This window comes from Glycine soja, chromosome 13 (assembly GCF_004193775.1).
Source record: "Glycine soja cultivar W05 chromosome 13, ASM419377v2, whole genome shotgun sequence".
Classification (NCBI taxonomy): Eukaryota; Viridiplantae; Streptophyta; class Magnoliopsida; order Fabales; family Fabaceae; genus Glycine; species Glycine soja.
In genome coordinates this window covers 21,013,411-21,030,497 of record NC_041014.1, presented here as the reverse complement: position 1 = coordinate 21,030,497, position 17,087 = coordinate 21,013,411, and the positions used below count along the sequence as shown (strand labels likewise).

The 17,087-nt window shown below is 31.5% G+C and overlaps 1 protein-coding gene across 1 annotated transcript; it reads left to right on the top strand.

The window, feature by feature from the left end:
* Positions 1-553: 553 nt before the first annotated feature.
* LOC114381477 (4-coumarate--CoA ligase 1-like) lies at positions 554-7,553 on the top strand. The gene is made up of 5 exons (XM_028340743.1): positions 554-1,605; positions 3,379-3,574; positions 5,809-6,022; positions 6,769-6,871; positions 7,205-7,553. Exons 1-5 carry the CDS (start codon positions 607-609, stop codon positions 7,328-7,330), a joined length of 1,638 nt encoding a protein of 545 aa, XP_028196544.1. The 5' UTR covers positions 554-606; the 3' UTR covers positions 7,331-7,553.
* Positions 7,554-17,087: the final 9,534 nt, after the last annotated feature.

The window sequence follows — 17,087 nt, the reverse complement described above, 5'->3', positions numbered from 1 at the left end:
ATTTAGCTCAGATAATAACTTTAATTTAAATGTATTTATTATTTGTGTGTAATTACTTGAAATTTCATGGTTTGAAAACAAACGACACATACACAAATAGCAACATCAATTCCCATGCTGCCATAACATTACAGAAAATGAGAAAATATCCAGAGACTGATTTTTCTGACCATCAACGTAAAAGGAAAGTGATTTGGAGATTCCTTAAAAATCAAAGAAATTAATGAGTTACCACACATTCTTTTATAATACTAACAGTAAACAATAACAATAAAATTTATAAATAATGATGATTATTTTGAGAGACAGGAATAACAAATATTAAACTGAAGTTATAATTAAAAAACAAATAAAATTCAAACATAATATTAGTATTAGTAAACATCTTTACTCTTTGAACCTAAACTAGAACAATACTTGATCCATGGAAAATAAAAATAAAATCATCCACACGACAAACAGTTCCATTCAAACATGTCAGACAGTCCCTGTCTCACCAACTCATGATGTAACCACAGGCCTTACAAACACCACCCATATATATATATGCATAGATGCTGGCACCACCTTCAAGCAAACTCATAAATTCTCCTACACCGACAAAAAATGGAACTTTCACCACAAGAATTCATTTTCCGTTCCCCACTCCCCGATATTCCCATCCCCACACACCTCCCATTGTACTCTTACTGCTTCCAAAAGTTGTCACAGTTCCATGACCGTCCATGCCTCATCGACGGCGACACCAGCGAAACCCTCACCTACGCCGACGTCGATCTCTCCGCTCGCCGCATCTCCGCCGGCCTCCACAAAATCGGCATCTGCCAGGGTGACGTCATCATGCTCGTCCTCCGCAACTGCCCGCAGTTCGCACTCGCCTTCCTGGGCGCCACTCACCGCGGCGCCGTCGTCACCACCGCCAACCCCTTCTACACTCCGGCGGAGCTCGCGAAGCAAGCGATGGCCACGAAAACCAGGCTGGTCATAACGCAATCCGCGTACCTTGAGAAAATCAAGAGTTTCGCGGACGACAGCGATGTCATGGTGATGTGCATTGATGATGATTATTCTTCTGAAAACGATGGCGTTTTGCATTTCTCAACGCTCACCAACGCCGACGAAAGGGAAGCCCCTGCCGTTAAGATTAACCCTGACGACCTCGTTGCGCTTCCGTTTTCTTCTGGCACGTCTGGGCTCCCCAAGGGGGTTATGTTATCGCATGAAAACTTGGTTACCACGATATCGCAGTTAGTTGACGGCGAAAACCCGCACCAGTACACGCACAGCGAGGATGTGTTACTCTGTGTGCTGCCTATGTTTCACATCTATGCGCTCAATTCTATTTTGCTCTGCGGGATTCGATCTGGTGCGGCTGTACTTATTGTGCAAAAGTTTGAGATCACTACTCTGTTTGAGCTCATCGAGAAGTACAAGGTGACGGTTGCGTCGTTTGTTCCTCCCATCGTTTTGGCGTTGGTTAAGAGCGGAGAGACTCATCGCTACGACCTGTCGTCTATTCGCGCTGTGGTCACCGGTGCGGCACCGTTGGGAGGGGAACTCCAAGAAGCCGTTAAGGCTAGGCTACCACACGCTACTTTTGGACAGGTTTCATTTTCATTATTATTTTTAAAAATTAATTAGTTTATAAAAAGGACATTTTCATTTTTCAAGATTTAACTTCTAATTTTACAAAGTGACATGGCAAATTTTGATTGGTTTATAACAAGTCAGATTTTAGCGACCTAAGCTGCAGTAACAGTCGCAGTCGCAGTTTCTTCACACGCTTCTTCACGATATAATAACTACAAAACACTTAATTTCTATTCATAAAATTAAGGATAATGTTTTATCAACACCCATTAACCTATTTAAACTCGAGAAAGAGAATAAAAAAATTAAAAAAATATAAATATGATAGAATATATGATGTGATAGAAAAAGAGATAAAAAAATAAAAATGTTAATAAAATATTTAAAATAAATAATAATTTGTATTATTACTCAAGAAAATAATCAAATTCCTCAATTTTTTAATTTTTGAATTTAAAAAAGAAATATTATTTATTTTTCATTTTTAAAAATTAAAATAATATTAATTAATTTTTTTTATCAATTATACTCATATTGTTTCATCTAGTTTTTAATTAACTTTATATATATATATATATATATATATATTAGTATTTATTTATTGTGAAGTTGAAATAAAAATAGACGAAAAAGAAACTCCATAATTATTTTATTAAAATTAAAAAATTTATTGCATATATTATTTTTTACAAAGAAACTTCAAAAGAAGATAGATAGAACGATTATAAATAAATTAAAATAAACCTAAAACATACTTATAAGAAAAAAATCCAAACACATCGCATTTATACTTGAGAAATACGAACAATATTTTCTCGTCAGACACTTTATTTTTTAGAATCTCTTTATGATTATTTAAAATTTATTAAAAACTATAAAATTTTAATAGATTTTATTTTTTATTTAATAATTCTCTTATTTATATTAGAAGAGAAACGAAACTTACCCGTGTCGCTGTCATTCCTCTTCCTCTTTGCACTTTGATACGGATCAAATAAATTCTTTATGCAAAGTGCCATTATTAATGGAACTTTTATTTTGGTAAAGTGGAAACAGAAAAAAAATAAATAAGACAAAAACAAACTACCCTAAAGCAATACAACCATTGCCCAAAAACTTCAAAACCCTATCTGGTGGCTGGTCCCAATGTCCTGAACGAGGTTCCTAGCATTCCAACCCTGTAAGTCGATCCGCAACTCTATTAATGGAACTTTAGTTTATCGTATATGCTATAGCTTTATTCCTCCGACCTTTTAAAATATAATTGGAGATTTTATGGAAAATAAAGTTATTCTTTATTTGATTATAATTATAAGAAAAATATTAGTTTTAAAAAGCAATTATAAGCAAAAAGTTTAGACCTAAAAATAAGTGCAATTTTTAACTTTTCAAGCTAAGGAAAAATCTTGTATTTTAACTCTTTAATAGGAAAGATATAGACACTTATCAGCGTCGTGTTGTCGTAATCATCCTATCATATTATTATTATCATTATTAGGAGAAATAAGTGATTCATGTCTAACTGCTTTTTCATGTTTATTTTAAATAAAAAAGTAGAAGTTAATGGGAGATTTGTAAAAATGATTATTATACAAAAAACAATAATTTATGAGTACAATTATAAAATAAAATAAGTATAAAAATATGTACATTAAAATATTCTATTTCCTTCCTATATAGTTATAGATCATTATTATTCCGTTTATATGAAAACAAAATTTGTCTCCTGTGATCTTAATAAACTGAAAAGGAAAAGCAAATGGGATAACTTATAATTTTGACGTACAGGGATATGGGATGACAGAAGCAGGACCACTTGCCATTAGCATGGCATTTGCAAAAGAACCCTCGAAGATTAAACCAGGTGCATGCGGAACCGTTGTGAGAAACGCTGAGATGAAAATCGTGGATACAGAAACGGGTGATTCACTTCCAAGAAACAAATCCGGAGAAATTTGCATAAGAGGGGCAAAGGTCATGAAAGGTATACCATCGTATTCGTATACATGTTTATTGCATACATTTATTATCACTTATATTCATCGTCGTGTGATTTTAACGCATATCCTAAATATCACAGAACAATATGGTGGCGTCTCATGTATGTTGTCTTATAATCAGAGAGAAACATTAGTTTTTTTAATTCACAAATGCTAATCGTTAGTATGTTATATTAGTATTGACTTTCTTATGACTTCTATCCCTATGTTTTTTCCCGGCCATCACCACCAAATCATCGTATGATTTCCGAAAAACACTTATTATAATAGTTAATTGAGATGGTTTTTCATCGACTGGTCAAAATGTCTTCTTTGATAGTACTAGATTTGGTTTAAACATCTGAATCAATTGTCATTTTCATATTAAGATATCTTTGTAGGGGAGTACACTCTTAGTTTATTCCCAAGAAATTTGGTAATTGATATATAATGTTAAAAATTTATGTTAATCTTTGTAAAGTATGTTGATTATATTAGTCTTTAGTATTTTAATTTGTATTAACCTTTTAAAAGTCTAAGTGGAGTTGTTGTGAATTGTGAGCTCGGTGGAGCAGAATGGGTGGATTTGGTTGCTTTAGTTTAGATCATTATTATTATTATCACATTTATATGGCCTCTAGGATGTGGTGGGGACGGTAAATATGTGTGCTACAGTTATTCAAGGTGTGAACTCCACAAAAGTTTCAGCGCCTCAAACGTGTGAAGCACCTTTAATCAGCCACCAAACCATCGGCAATAATTTTACAGAGGGTTTATTGTGTATGATATATAAATAAATGAATTTAATTTATGTTGAAGTACAATAATTTTTTAAGTAAAAATTAAATTATTTTAAAAAATTATTTGCTATACTTAGTTTAAGATATATACGTGTTTTTTAATTTCCAGTTATATACTTTCAAAATTAAAATAAAGTGTTGAATAAAATCTTAAAAAAAGTGTGATTTTATTCTTATTCTTATACAAAAAAAGTATTGTGCGTGCCCACTAACAAGTAGCATTGAGTAACAGTCACATGAGCATATGATATTCTGGTTCCTCCACTCCGTTAAAGGAGGTACGTATATATGTCGTATGTGATACTGTGATCATATTCATATCGATTGCTAACATTCTATAATAATAATAAAAAAACAACTGTCGTATCGATTGCTAACATTCTATAATAATAATAAATAAAAAACTGTGGCCACACTTGCATGCTTATTATATTTTCAATAGCCGTGTTGATATGTCTCTCATGTTTCCCTCCATATTATAGGTGTAAAATATTTTGCTGATAAATAACTTATTCTGAATCAAAGTAAATTAATTTTCTGAGTTGAAGCTTTAATAACTCATTTTGTTTTGAAGCCAGTAAATTGTCTGTGATGAAGATTCTTGGAAAATTAAATTTGGGAAACATCCTAGTAGATGGTTGGATTAAAGTTTACAAATTTAAGTTTTAGTTAAATTTAAATTTGCAAATTGAATTTACAAAAGTATCTCAAGTCTTGTTTTTTAAATTGAGTTTTTAGATAAAATATCACTTAATTCATTTTATATAGTTATAAAATTCTTAATTTTCTTTATTTTACCATCATTGACAGTTGTTGAAACTTGTATGGCTTGTAATAAATAAATCCCCACCAAAATGGAATAATTACTCTACACCAAATATCTAAATTCAACACCAAATGGCATAATGTCAAAACGACATTATGCCAGCTTTGTAGCGGTTCAACATGGAATCTTGAAGCCTGAAGGCGTTGATATAAAGAAATTCCGCAAACAGTTTGGTAGGTGAGTAAACTTGTAACAGAAAGTTGACACGGAAGGTCTGTGGCAACTTTGTTTGGAAGTCAATAGTCGTATTCGCTCACCACTTAAACGAAGTCCACATCCTCACCTAACTCATTTACCTGTTTTTCCCACAATGACGATATTACGTAGTCCAATAGACACAATTATTTAATCATTTAGAACGTGTAAGTCACTCATTATGCTCCACAGCTACCAAGAGTCACATCATTTTAGCATGAAAATAGACAGTTTATGAAGTAGCTGATCAGCGAGCACCTGCCTATTACTGGACTATAAAATGTGTAATTGATTATAAAAGAATAAATGTAAAACTCCACAAACCTAAATTTAATTAGCCTAAGTCTTGTCAAAGGTAATATGTTACAAAAAAAATACCATTACAGTTTCTTGATATGTTCAATTTCTGGTTGGTCAGGATATCTAAATGACCCAGAGGCTACAGAGAGAACTATAGACAGAGAAGGATGGTTACACACAGGAGATATTGGTTTCATTGATGATGATAATGAACTCTTCATTGTTGATCGGTTAAAGGAATTGATCAAATACAAAGGATTCCAAGTAGCTCCTGCTGAGCTCGAAGCTTTGTTGATTGCTCACCCAAACATTTCTGATGCTGCCGTTGTAGGGTAAGTTGGTTACCTAATATCTTTAACAACCTTCTATAAAAAAAAGCCCAACAACTTTCATTTTTCTTCTTCTGACTTTTATGTTTGTTTAATTGTCTCATTATAGATATTTTCAGTAAATATTTTTTGGGGAAAACCCCCCTACAAAAGAAGACCCAACAACCTTCATGGTTCTCATGACTTTTATGTTTAGTTGTATAAATATAAATATTTTCAGTAAGTGTTTTTTTTTTGGGAAAAGCAACCCCCTATTACAAAAAGACCAAATAACCTTTATTTTTGTGTATGAAAAAGCCCCAACAACCTTATTTTTTTTCTTACCTTTTTGTTTGTTTAATTGTCTCATTATAAATGTTTGCAGTAAATTTTTTGGCTGGAAAAAAATGTCCTCTATCTTCTTTTAGGCCGTATTTGGTTTAAAAGAAAAAAATAGATAAAACTAGAAGAAAAATAATTTAAGAAAGGAGGAACTGAGTGGAAATAAAATAATATGTTTTGTTGTTTTTTTTTTAAGAGAAATAGGTGAGAAATAGAATATAAATAATATTATAAACTTGTTTAGTTGGGATAAAATGATAAGAATATCCTCTAACATAGTTAATGTTACGTGAAAATAGAGATTTGAAAGGGTTTAACAGATTTTTTGGCCTTTGTTAACGGCTATGATGACTGAATGTTGCTGCGTGGAACCCACCGCACTCTTCTTATTTTGTACCAATGACTAATATAATCGGTGTTGGTTTCAGTATGAAAGATGAAGCTGCAGGAGAAATTCCAGTTGCATTTGTTGTAAGGTCAAATGGTTCTGAGATTACCGAGGATGAAATAAAGACATACATTTCACAACAGGTTTTCTTTACCAACATAATTGGTTTTTTTATTTATTTATTGGATCATGAGGAGTTTAAGGATCAGTTTAATATTTCTATTATAATTAATAATTCTTTATTTATATTAGTGCTATGCAAAAGCAATCCCACCCATACATATTTAGCTATTATTATCTATCTTTCTCTTTTTCTCTAGCAATAGCTTCAGTGATCCCCCGCTTTATGGTATATATGCCTCTTGTAATTAAAAATAGGAGATAGAATATTAATGAACATGTAAATGAACTATCACTTATATTTTATATGGTTGTAATTGATTTTATTGGGGCTAATGAGCATGTGTTTCTTGCAGGTGGTATTTTACAAGAGAATAGGTAGAGTTTTCTTCACGGACTCTATTCCTAAAGCACCCTCCGGCAAAATTCTGCGAAAGGTATTAACTGCAAGACTTAACGAAGGTTTGGTGGTGGCCAATTAGGTCCTTGTGACAGAAGAAAATCGTGGCTGTTTTACTTACCGCACCACAGGCCCTTTCAGTTGTGGTTTTTGTTCCTATTTTATATCTCGTTCTCAAAATATATATAATACAAGTATTGTATGAATTTATTCATGTGTAACGTATAATGTTGTATATATCTCGGAGACCAGACTCTGTATTACAGCATGAGCAATTAAAATTCAGCAAGTTGTTGCAAACTGTATACTAAATTAGTACTAAACTAAAAAGAATTTCATATTTCATATAATTTAGCTCATTTCTACAATTAAAATTCAGCACATTGTGGAGAAAATATTATAATACACCCTATAATTTAACTAGTCTAGACTATATAAGAAGATTTTCATATTTCTACAACTACTAAGGTCGTTAGAGAAATTTATGTGTAAGGATGTGTTGGTAATTTAATGGTAAAAACCAAATTGGATAAGATATATTGAATTATTTTAAAAAGTCATCCAAACTGAATGGAACTAAGTCCCTTTGATCTTTGGATGGATGGTTTCTTGACTCTCAAAATTAATCCAAACTGATCACAAACACCCCTGGATATAAAGGCAAATAGCACTATAGCAGTCCCAAGAAAAAAACTGGAGAACAAAGAGAGACAAAAGGCTGAGCAACACATATATACACAATACGAATCACGATAGTGCGCATGCCAAGCAAGAAAATTTAAAAAGACAAAAAGGCTGAACAACACAAATGTACACTATACGATAGTACGCATGCCAAGCATTAAAATTTAAAAGAAAGGAAGGCAAAACTAAAAGCCTAGAACTAGAATCAACCATAGTGTGACTTCGATGATAAATCATCATCCCAACTCTTCAGTCAACCAGAACTTTCAAGAGTATTTCTGAATTTTAATAGGAGCAACTTGTCCAATACATTTTTTTCAATCTGTTTTATTTTCATAACCCAACATCTAGGGACCTCATATAAAAAGATTATAGTCACTAGGAAAAACCCATGGATCATGATGTTAACTTTCCTGCTTAATGAGTGAGTGCTGCTAAGTGCACCCAGCATTATTGCTGGTGCACCCAGCACTAACCATGAAAAGACAGAAATACTCCTTACGGATCAAGTTGATCTGTAAGTTAATTTTTAAGACTTACGGATCAAGTTGATCCGTAAGTTTTTTACGGATCAAGTTGATCCATAAGTTTTTTACGAATCAAGTTGATTCGTAAGGAGAGAAATTAGCAGAGACAGTTTTGCCATTTTCAAAGAATGCTGGGTGCACCTAACAACACTCTTAATGAGTCTAGGTTTAGTGAAGTAAGAGTTCAAACCCATGGCCCAACTTTTCATTTTTCGTGGACTACAAAAGAAAAGTTCAACACAAAATATAAAAGAAAGAAAAACAAAAAAGAAGAGAGAACTATTGTTTGCATATAAAAATATTTATTTCAGTTTCATACTTTTTATTAGAAAATAAAACAAAAGATTTTGTTTCTTATTTATTGCCCAAAGAGTAGTGAAAGAGGGGTATAAAGAAAAGATTGTACAAATATTGTTACTAAATAAAAAATTAGTAACTAGTTTGGCACATTTTCGTTCCAAACTTTTTATAAAATTGATGAGAATAATTATTTTTCTCCAACAAACTGAACCTAATAAACACCAGAAGAAGGGATATAATTCATATAATCAATAAAATTTAACTAAAATGTAATTTTTATAATTCACTTGTTTAGTTGAGGATATATATTAAGTATCATTGAGATAAAAGTGTGAGATAAAATTTCATATTAAATAATAATGAGAAAGTTGAACATCATTTAAGTGAGGAGAAAATAATTCATTGGTAAAAATCTTTTCAGTGTTTATCCTTCTTGATTGTCCAACAATTGATATTAGAGGTGATTTGTTCTTGTGACTGATTCAAGTGAGTTTAATGAAATTGGTGGTGGAGGCAAGACAATGTATCCCATGACCATGAAGAGGTAGAGCGTGGTGGTACAATGTATTGGAACATGTTGATGGCAATGGCTAGACAGACTAGAACAACCAACAATTAAGTTATGTCAATTCACTTATGTGATTTGCTCGATAATTTATTGATAAAAATCTTCTTAACATTTATTTCCTTCAAGTTAAAACTAAAAATTATTTAAAAGTGTCAAGACTGCTTAAAAATATATAACTTATTATCAATGAAAGATTTATACTTCTCTCAATTTTATATTAAAATAAATTTCTCAGTCAATGCATATTCAACACATTTTGATAACGGAGCATCATTATTTTCTCACTATTCATACATTATTCGTCTTAGACAATTAACTATTTTTAATTTTTTTTTTTTGTTCGAATTGTAAGAGTGGGCAGGGTGCTTGGACCCCTGGTTGTTGCTGACAATCTCTGGTTTTGGTGGTAAATGTAAACATTCCGACACCGAAGTGAGTGGATGGTTTTATCAAAGTATGAGTATACTAGAAAGTAATTAGGGGAAGACAATGCTAAGGGCTTGATTATTGTGCTCATATTGGGCTACAGCTCAGGGTTTTAGGGACATGTTAGGTGCACTCAACAATATTGTTGGTGCACCCAGCAATTGGGTGAATAGGTAAAATTGTTCTTGTGTTAAAAAAAATAATTTCTTATTAAGTGAATGGGTGTACCTAGCATGTCCCACGGTTTTATTAGGCCTCTACTGTTAAGGATGGTTCAGAACAAAGGCTTACTGTTATAGTGATTAGTTAAGTGGTCAATCATTACTGCTCTAATAGTGTTTCTTAAAAGTAATTAGTAATTACTACTCAATAGTCTAAATAAAAGACACGCAATCATATCTTACGTTAATAACACAACACAGTTCAATACTTCAATGTATGAAGAATTATCCTATCCAGAAAATGCCTAAATTTATATATATATTTTACATAAAGTATACATATGTCTAAGATATAAATCCAAATAAATTTCACTATTAACCCCGTATACATATAAATCCAAATAAATTTCCAATACCCACTTCCAACTAAGGGAAGATAGGTAGACAAAGTGGCAAGTGTTAAGTGGTAACACCTCATCTTCCAATATCCAACAAGATGACTCTGTCTGTTATGGTCAACTAGCTTCACTCTTATGTCTGCCACCTATTATTATCTTACTTACAAAGCCATATTTCCATCTTCAATTCGACCCGCATATGGGACTCTTGTTTCATCACATGTTAGTCCTTATTTATTTTTTATTTTTTTTTTAAATTCTATCACAACCACTACCTATACACATCCACCTTACCTAGTCTAATAGCTAGGTAGAGCTCATAGCACAAACTGATAGATATGGTCCACGACTCCAGGCTTTTTTTTCTAATGATTTTGCTAGCTTGCTTCTTCCGCTCGTTCATAACAAATCTTCCGTATAAGGCCAAAATATAAAGCCTGTTCAAATTATCAAAAACTGAGTGAGGCCAATGGAGACAGATGAATGGCTCTCATATTAGACGTTTAAAAGAGATACGTTTGACATAAAGTTAGTGGTGTAGTTGAGTGTCCAGTATATTTGTCCAAACAGCTTTGACACCAAAGTTAAACATTTCAGTGATCGAGGAGGTGGTGTAGTTTCAGTTGGGGCCAATCTCATTGCCCCGGATTCTATAGAATTGTACGAATTTCAATAGTTTAGAAAACAAAGCAAAATTATTGCATGTCAAGAACCTTAACGATCCAAATTAATCTTCACAAAACATGAAATAGTTTATTATTATTAATTATTTCTTATAAATTAAAAAACTTGACTATACGTGTTAATTTAAGATTAATTAATAATTTCTCAAGAAGAAGGAGCTTACCACATTAATCAATACGGAATTTGAGAAACTTAAGAGACAAGATTAATGGTTTATTAGACTGTAAAATGAGAAAACATGAATTTAGATTAGGCACAGTACCAAAAAAAAAAAAGAATTTAGATTAAACTAGCTAGCAAGACAACAAATCTTTTCAAACAATGAAAATATTAAGTCAAGTGGCGTAAATAATTTCATTTATTAATTGATTGATCAACAACAAATCTTTTTGTTACTTATATGATCAACTTGTCAAAGTCGATATCATCCTTGTACAGTAGCTAGTACTGGGGAAGGATGTTTCCTAGTATCTAATCTTCTGGATTGATGATGCCAATGGGAATAGATCTTTTAAAATAATATGATTATTATTGGTGTCAAATTAAAATATTTTTTTAAGTGTTAGAAATATCATTCTCAAATTGGTCGGTCAAATTTTGATTTATCGAAAGGGTATGATATGTAAAGTCTTGAATTGATTTGAATCATACTAAAAGAATGATTAATACTTTGAGAAGAAATCAATTCAAGATCGAAATCAAAACTAAGCAGCCAAGTTTGAAGATATAAAAATGATGATGTTTCAAGATCGAAAAGACAATTATTAATAGTTATTAAGTGACAAATATCAAAATCTTAAATATTCGATCATAAACAATTCAACACGAGTTTGTATCAAATTTCTTGACCATTACGTTGTTGAAATACATTACACAAACACTCTTCCATATATATATATATATATATATATATTACATTTTTTCCAAGTTATCTTGTTTGATTTACATTCTTGTTCTTTTATATTTCCAATTATTTAAATTCACTGCCTTTCCTCTTCTACTCCCTTTTCTTTATTTTCATTGTAATTTACTTGTTTTTAACTTTAGTTGCATGCATCTTTCTTTCTTTACTATTTTAGAGTCAAATTGTAGAAAGATATTTAAAAAAAATCAAGTTTGATCTTAAATCCAAATATCATAAAGATTGACACAAACTCCACCCTCACCAGTAATATTAAGTTAAATACGTAAAAAACATCCAATGCAATTTGTAACAAATTTTATGTTGATAAAAGCTTTAAATTTACATAGACCACATAAAAATATTTCATTAAATTTATTATAATACAATTTCTCAGGATAAACAAAAGTTACATGTCTTTGTCGTTTCTCTCCTAGAACAGTTGGATCCTGTTACTTCTACAGAGTCACCCATATTTGCACAGTTGAGGTATATGATTTGTACCCTTATTGCAAACATGCGGGCTCTGCTTCATGTATACATTTTCTCCTTACTGACATTAATGGAATTATGCGAAAAATATGTTTTTCATATGTACCACAAACTAAAGTTAGTAATAAAAAAAAATAAAAAATCAAGTGTGGCACATTTGGACGTGGGTTCCTCTCTCTTCTTGCCGGATCCGGATTTTCTTTCTGCAGTTGGGAAATTCTCACATTCAACTGATCATAACCCGTTAAATATAGATGGAACACTCATAATTTATCTCAATAAATTTCCCTTCTTGCCCCTTCCCTCTCGCTTGCGTTTTTTAAATTTATTATTGGATTTTACCTATTCAATAGTTTGATGGAAAGTTTTGATTATCTTTATCAAATTTACAAGATTTTATATGAAATGACACTTCGTCGTATAATACAGACAAATACCAACTATACATAAAATTATTTACTTACACCATTAAACAAATTCATTTACTTACAGATAACAATTATCAAGTGTTAGGATTGACTTCGTTAATATAATGTTTTCTTAACGAAAATTAAATTATTATATAGACTTTGAAGTTTTGTACTAATAATATGATATATTATACTAATAAAATTGATGTCATATTATAAGTATAACCTCACAATATTTATACTGCTAGTTTAAATTTCATTAGAGAAAAATTATACTAATGAAAGTTAATCCAACGCTAAATCGTTGGTTAATGTTCTTTTTGCAATGCTATTAATGTTTAATTTATTTGAAATTTAATATGTATGATCATCAAAATAATATCACATATACAATTTAACAATTAAAAGTATTGAATTTGAGTTTTATAAAAAAAAGTTATTAAATAAAGTAAATATGTCCCCTTACAATCACACTTCATTTAAATTTATAAGTGAAAAGTTCTTTCTCCCTGTAATTATTACTATAGTTGCACTTTCTACTCTCGTGTATCAAAGACAACGTCCTTCCTGAGGTCCTTCACCTGCGGCGTCTTGTTGGGACTGAATTCAAGTCTTATATTTCTAACATTTATCAAATGGTTTCAGCCACTAAAATCATTAAGCCCAAGCGCATCCCAAGTATTTAACTATGACTACCAGTCTATCATTCTCAGCTTGAACATTATTATGTTGATACAATCAGATGCACCTTTTTTGGCTAATCTAGATTATATATAAAAAAGAATGGAAGAATTAATAGATAGAAAGAAGCATCAAAATGAGATAATGTAAAAGCCTTATATACCTGTGTATAATAAACAACAAAAGACATTTTTAATAAAGAGTATATAAGAAGCACTCTAACTCTTAGACATGTGCATAATTAAATTTGTATAAGATGACTAATCTCATAATTGGACCTGAAAAAGAATACTATTGGAATCACTAATCTGTTGATTAATGAAGCAGCAATTGAAGATAACTGGATTGGAAGATTGTTTTCTTCTTTTTTCGCTTGAACATTCAGATTTATCGGTTCCGGTGTGGTCCACCAATTGCTTTAGTCTTCCAAGTTGAAAGGAGCAAACTTAGTTTCCGGTTTCTTCCAAAATGAACTAGAACAACCAATATCTGTTTTGGCCTAGCTAAAGCAACCTCGCCTCTCCCCATAAAAAAAACAACAAAAAAAGGACACGACACAATATATACCATCCTATATTCCTATGAGACACAAAACTCTAGCCTCCTTTAAAGAAGAGAAAGGTAATTGCAAAGTGTCACAATTATAAATTGATTAGGTAAATTTCTACTTAGAGCTGTAGCAATAAAAATCTAGTACTTGATGGTCTATGAATGGATCCAATTCAAAATCATGACTTCCCATATAGCAAAAGGATTCAAGGGTTGGTCATCTCATTAAATGTTGTAAAAGCATTTTGGCTCACATAAACCTACAGGGTTAGATATTTTTGGAGGAGTGGCGGAGGGAAGAAAAGGTTATCTAGATTACCAAAACTTGAACTGAAGCTAAAGTTAAGGTTAGTATGACCAAGTGTAATTAAGTTTCAAATTGAACATTAGTTTCATATCCAATAAAAAAAAAATTAAATTTGTAAAAATAAATCTGAAGTTAATTAAGGTTATCTCCATATAGAGTGCTTAGAAATTTTCATAGGACACCTCTTCAAATAACTATATATGTGGAATTCATGAATCAATCATTAATTAAGAAATTCACGAGTCCATATATCCTGAAAACCAATTCGAGGACATGCTTTATTTTTACACAGGAACAGTATGTCACTCTTTAAAAGGACTTCAAGAGTGCTTTTGACTGAAGAAACAAGAGGATCCAAATTGCAAATATTTGGAACATTATGTGGAAAGAATATGTTTCAAACTATCCACATAATTAACCTTTGACTTTAGCCCCGTGACTTGATGTTCATATTTTCCACTCTTAAATCCCACATTTAATTAGGCTCAGAAAGCAGTACTGTGCGACCTAGGCAAGAAGCAAAGCGACAAAATGAAGCATGAAAAAGAAAATGTGTAGCGCGCGCGCGCGTCATGAGGAGTTGCAACTTGCTAGTGACGAGACATGTTCATTTTGGAGCTTTAATGATCGATCATGTCATAAGAAGTCACAGCCATATAAGCCATAACCAAAGTCTAAAGCTGAAATGTGTACCATAAAAGAAATGTTAATCACTAAGAAAAAGGAGAGGAGCCATTCCATTGGAGGAGCTAGCACAGGAGAGGTCATTATCCACGGGGAGGCAGAAAAAAGATTCACAAAGTAAAAGGAGAGAGGACCCTTCTAATATTACTTATGTATTTAGTTTACACACGCACCGCCCCCACCCACACACACATATTTATATATATATAAACCAGCAAAAACATAAACTTGTTGTGAAATTGAGGGAAGGGGATAAACATCAGAAAAATTTATACTAATATGATCAGAAACGATCATATAAGTGAATCTGGCATCATATTTTAATCCAAAAACTTAAAATTTTATAAGTCTTATCCTTATTTATATAGTATTTAATCTTTACATTCTTACCCGGTATACGACTTCACTTCACACTTATATTTCAATATAAAGAATCTCTTATCTGAGTATATCTTCGCATATATTTCATATTTAAACGTGAGACAAAAGACTTTGCTTCCATCTCATCAATGTTGTCACTAGGATTTGCAATTCTCGATTCCATGTCTCTCTCTCCCACTGCAAATCAATAATCATTACCAAGTCGGGCTTAAAAACTTTTTTAAAAAAATAAAAAAAAATGTTATTTAATTAGATGAATGATTTAATTTGGATGTGATCATTCAAACACCAATACATCAAATCTATCAAAACTAAGCATGTTTAAGTGAAAATAATATTAAGATGGGTAACCTCCTCAAAAGGTGTTCGTATTACACCTCTTTGGTTTCACAAAGCAAAGAACCTTATGATATGGGTACATTAATTAATGGGTTGTTTAATTTGTTTTAGAAGGATCATTAGTCCTTTTGGCTTTTGGTTGGAAATATCTCGATACACAAAACAAATATATATTTAATAAACATTTTCAGACTTTAGTTTTGAAATCAGAAAAATATACGGAGAACAGAAAGTTTATTAAATTAAAGGCCATTTCTGTGATTGTAACAATCGATCTCCTGATTCTCCTCATTAAGGCCAAAGTGCGTGAGATACCAATGTCTTAGACACCCAAGGCATGGTGTTGACACCATATAGCGAAGAGAAAGTGAACATTAAAGTTTTCCTTCAGAGGATAATGGTTTCAAATTAAATTAAACATCTACTTTACTCTACCTATCTGTGAAGAAATTACATTAAACAATATGATGGTTAGAAATAGTTTTGAATTTATCTGTTGTTAGGTGAAAAAAAAAAAGTGCTTTATTTCCCTCAAAAAGAAAAAACCAAATGGTGAAATAGAATCCTATCATTTCCTTGGTTGGATTTGACAAATATTAATTTATTAATTTTATTATAAATGTTATTTGGAGGGATTCCAACTCGTGATGTTTTTTCCTTCCTTTTTCATTTGTTGTTCCCTAATCACTGGGTCCCTAAATGTAAAATAATTTTTCTTATACTTATTTTTGAATTTCACAATTTCACTAACAAATTAACTATAATTAATATAATAAAAATTATCATTTAATAATTTCAATTAAAAATAATTTTAATTTTTTACGAAATTTAAGAACATGAGATGACTGTGGATCTTAAGCATTGGCCTTGACACATGCACGCCCTTAATCTTGTGGTTAAGACTTTCCTTGTGAGTTTTTTTTTTCTTTATTCTAGCTAAGAGGTTTGGAAGAAATGTCATATAATGTCCGCGCGAAAGCCAGAAATCCTTTTGGTGTTTATTTAGTCAATAAATTTGATGTTTAGAGAAGTTGATATAATTATATATATAAAAAAGAGGTTGATATAATGGTATTTTAATACGTCAAGTATACAGTTGTGTTACTAGAGATCTATTTTTAATAAAACAAATGGGCCAAACAAATTTGGCACCCAAGAGAGCCTGTAGTTCAATACAAAGAGAATCCGTACTCCGTTGCATGATATTCGATCTGCATACTTTAAAAATAGTACAGTTTGGACCACAAAAAAAATTCAATTGGAAAAAAGAAGAAGCTCAATTGGCAATTCAATTTACACCCGCATTCCCTTCTGATCTAAGAACACGTAAATAATACACATATCCTG

What these genes read in the sequence shown, in the direction of transcription:
- LOC114381477 (XM_028340743.1), top strand. Translation starts at nt 607, where the DNA reads ATGGAACTTTCACCACAAGAATTCATTTTCCGTTCCCCACTCCCCGAT. An exon ending in AGGGGCAAAGGTCATGAAAG is followed by an intron (nt 3,575 to 5,808) that starts GTATACCATCGT and finishes CTGGTTGGTCAG; the next exon opens with GATATCTAAATGACCCAGAG. An exon ending in TCTGATGCTGCCGTTGTAGG is followed by an intron (nt 6,023 to 6,768) that starts GTAAGTTGGTTA and finishes TGTTGGTTTCAG; the next exon opens with TATGAAAGATGAAGCTGCAG.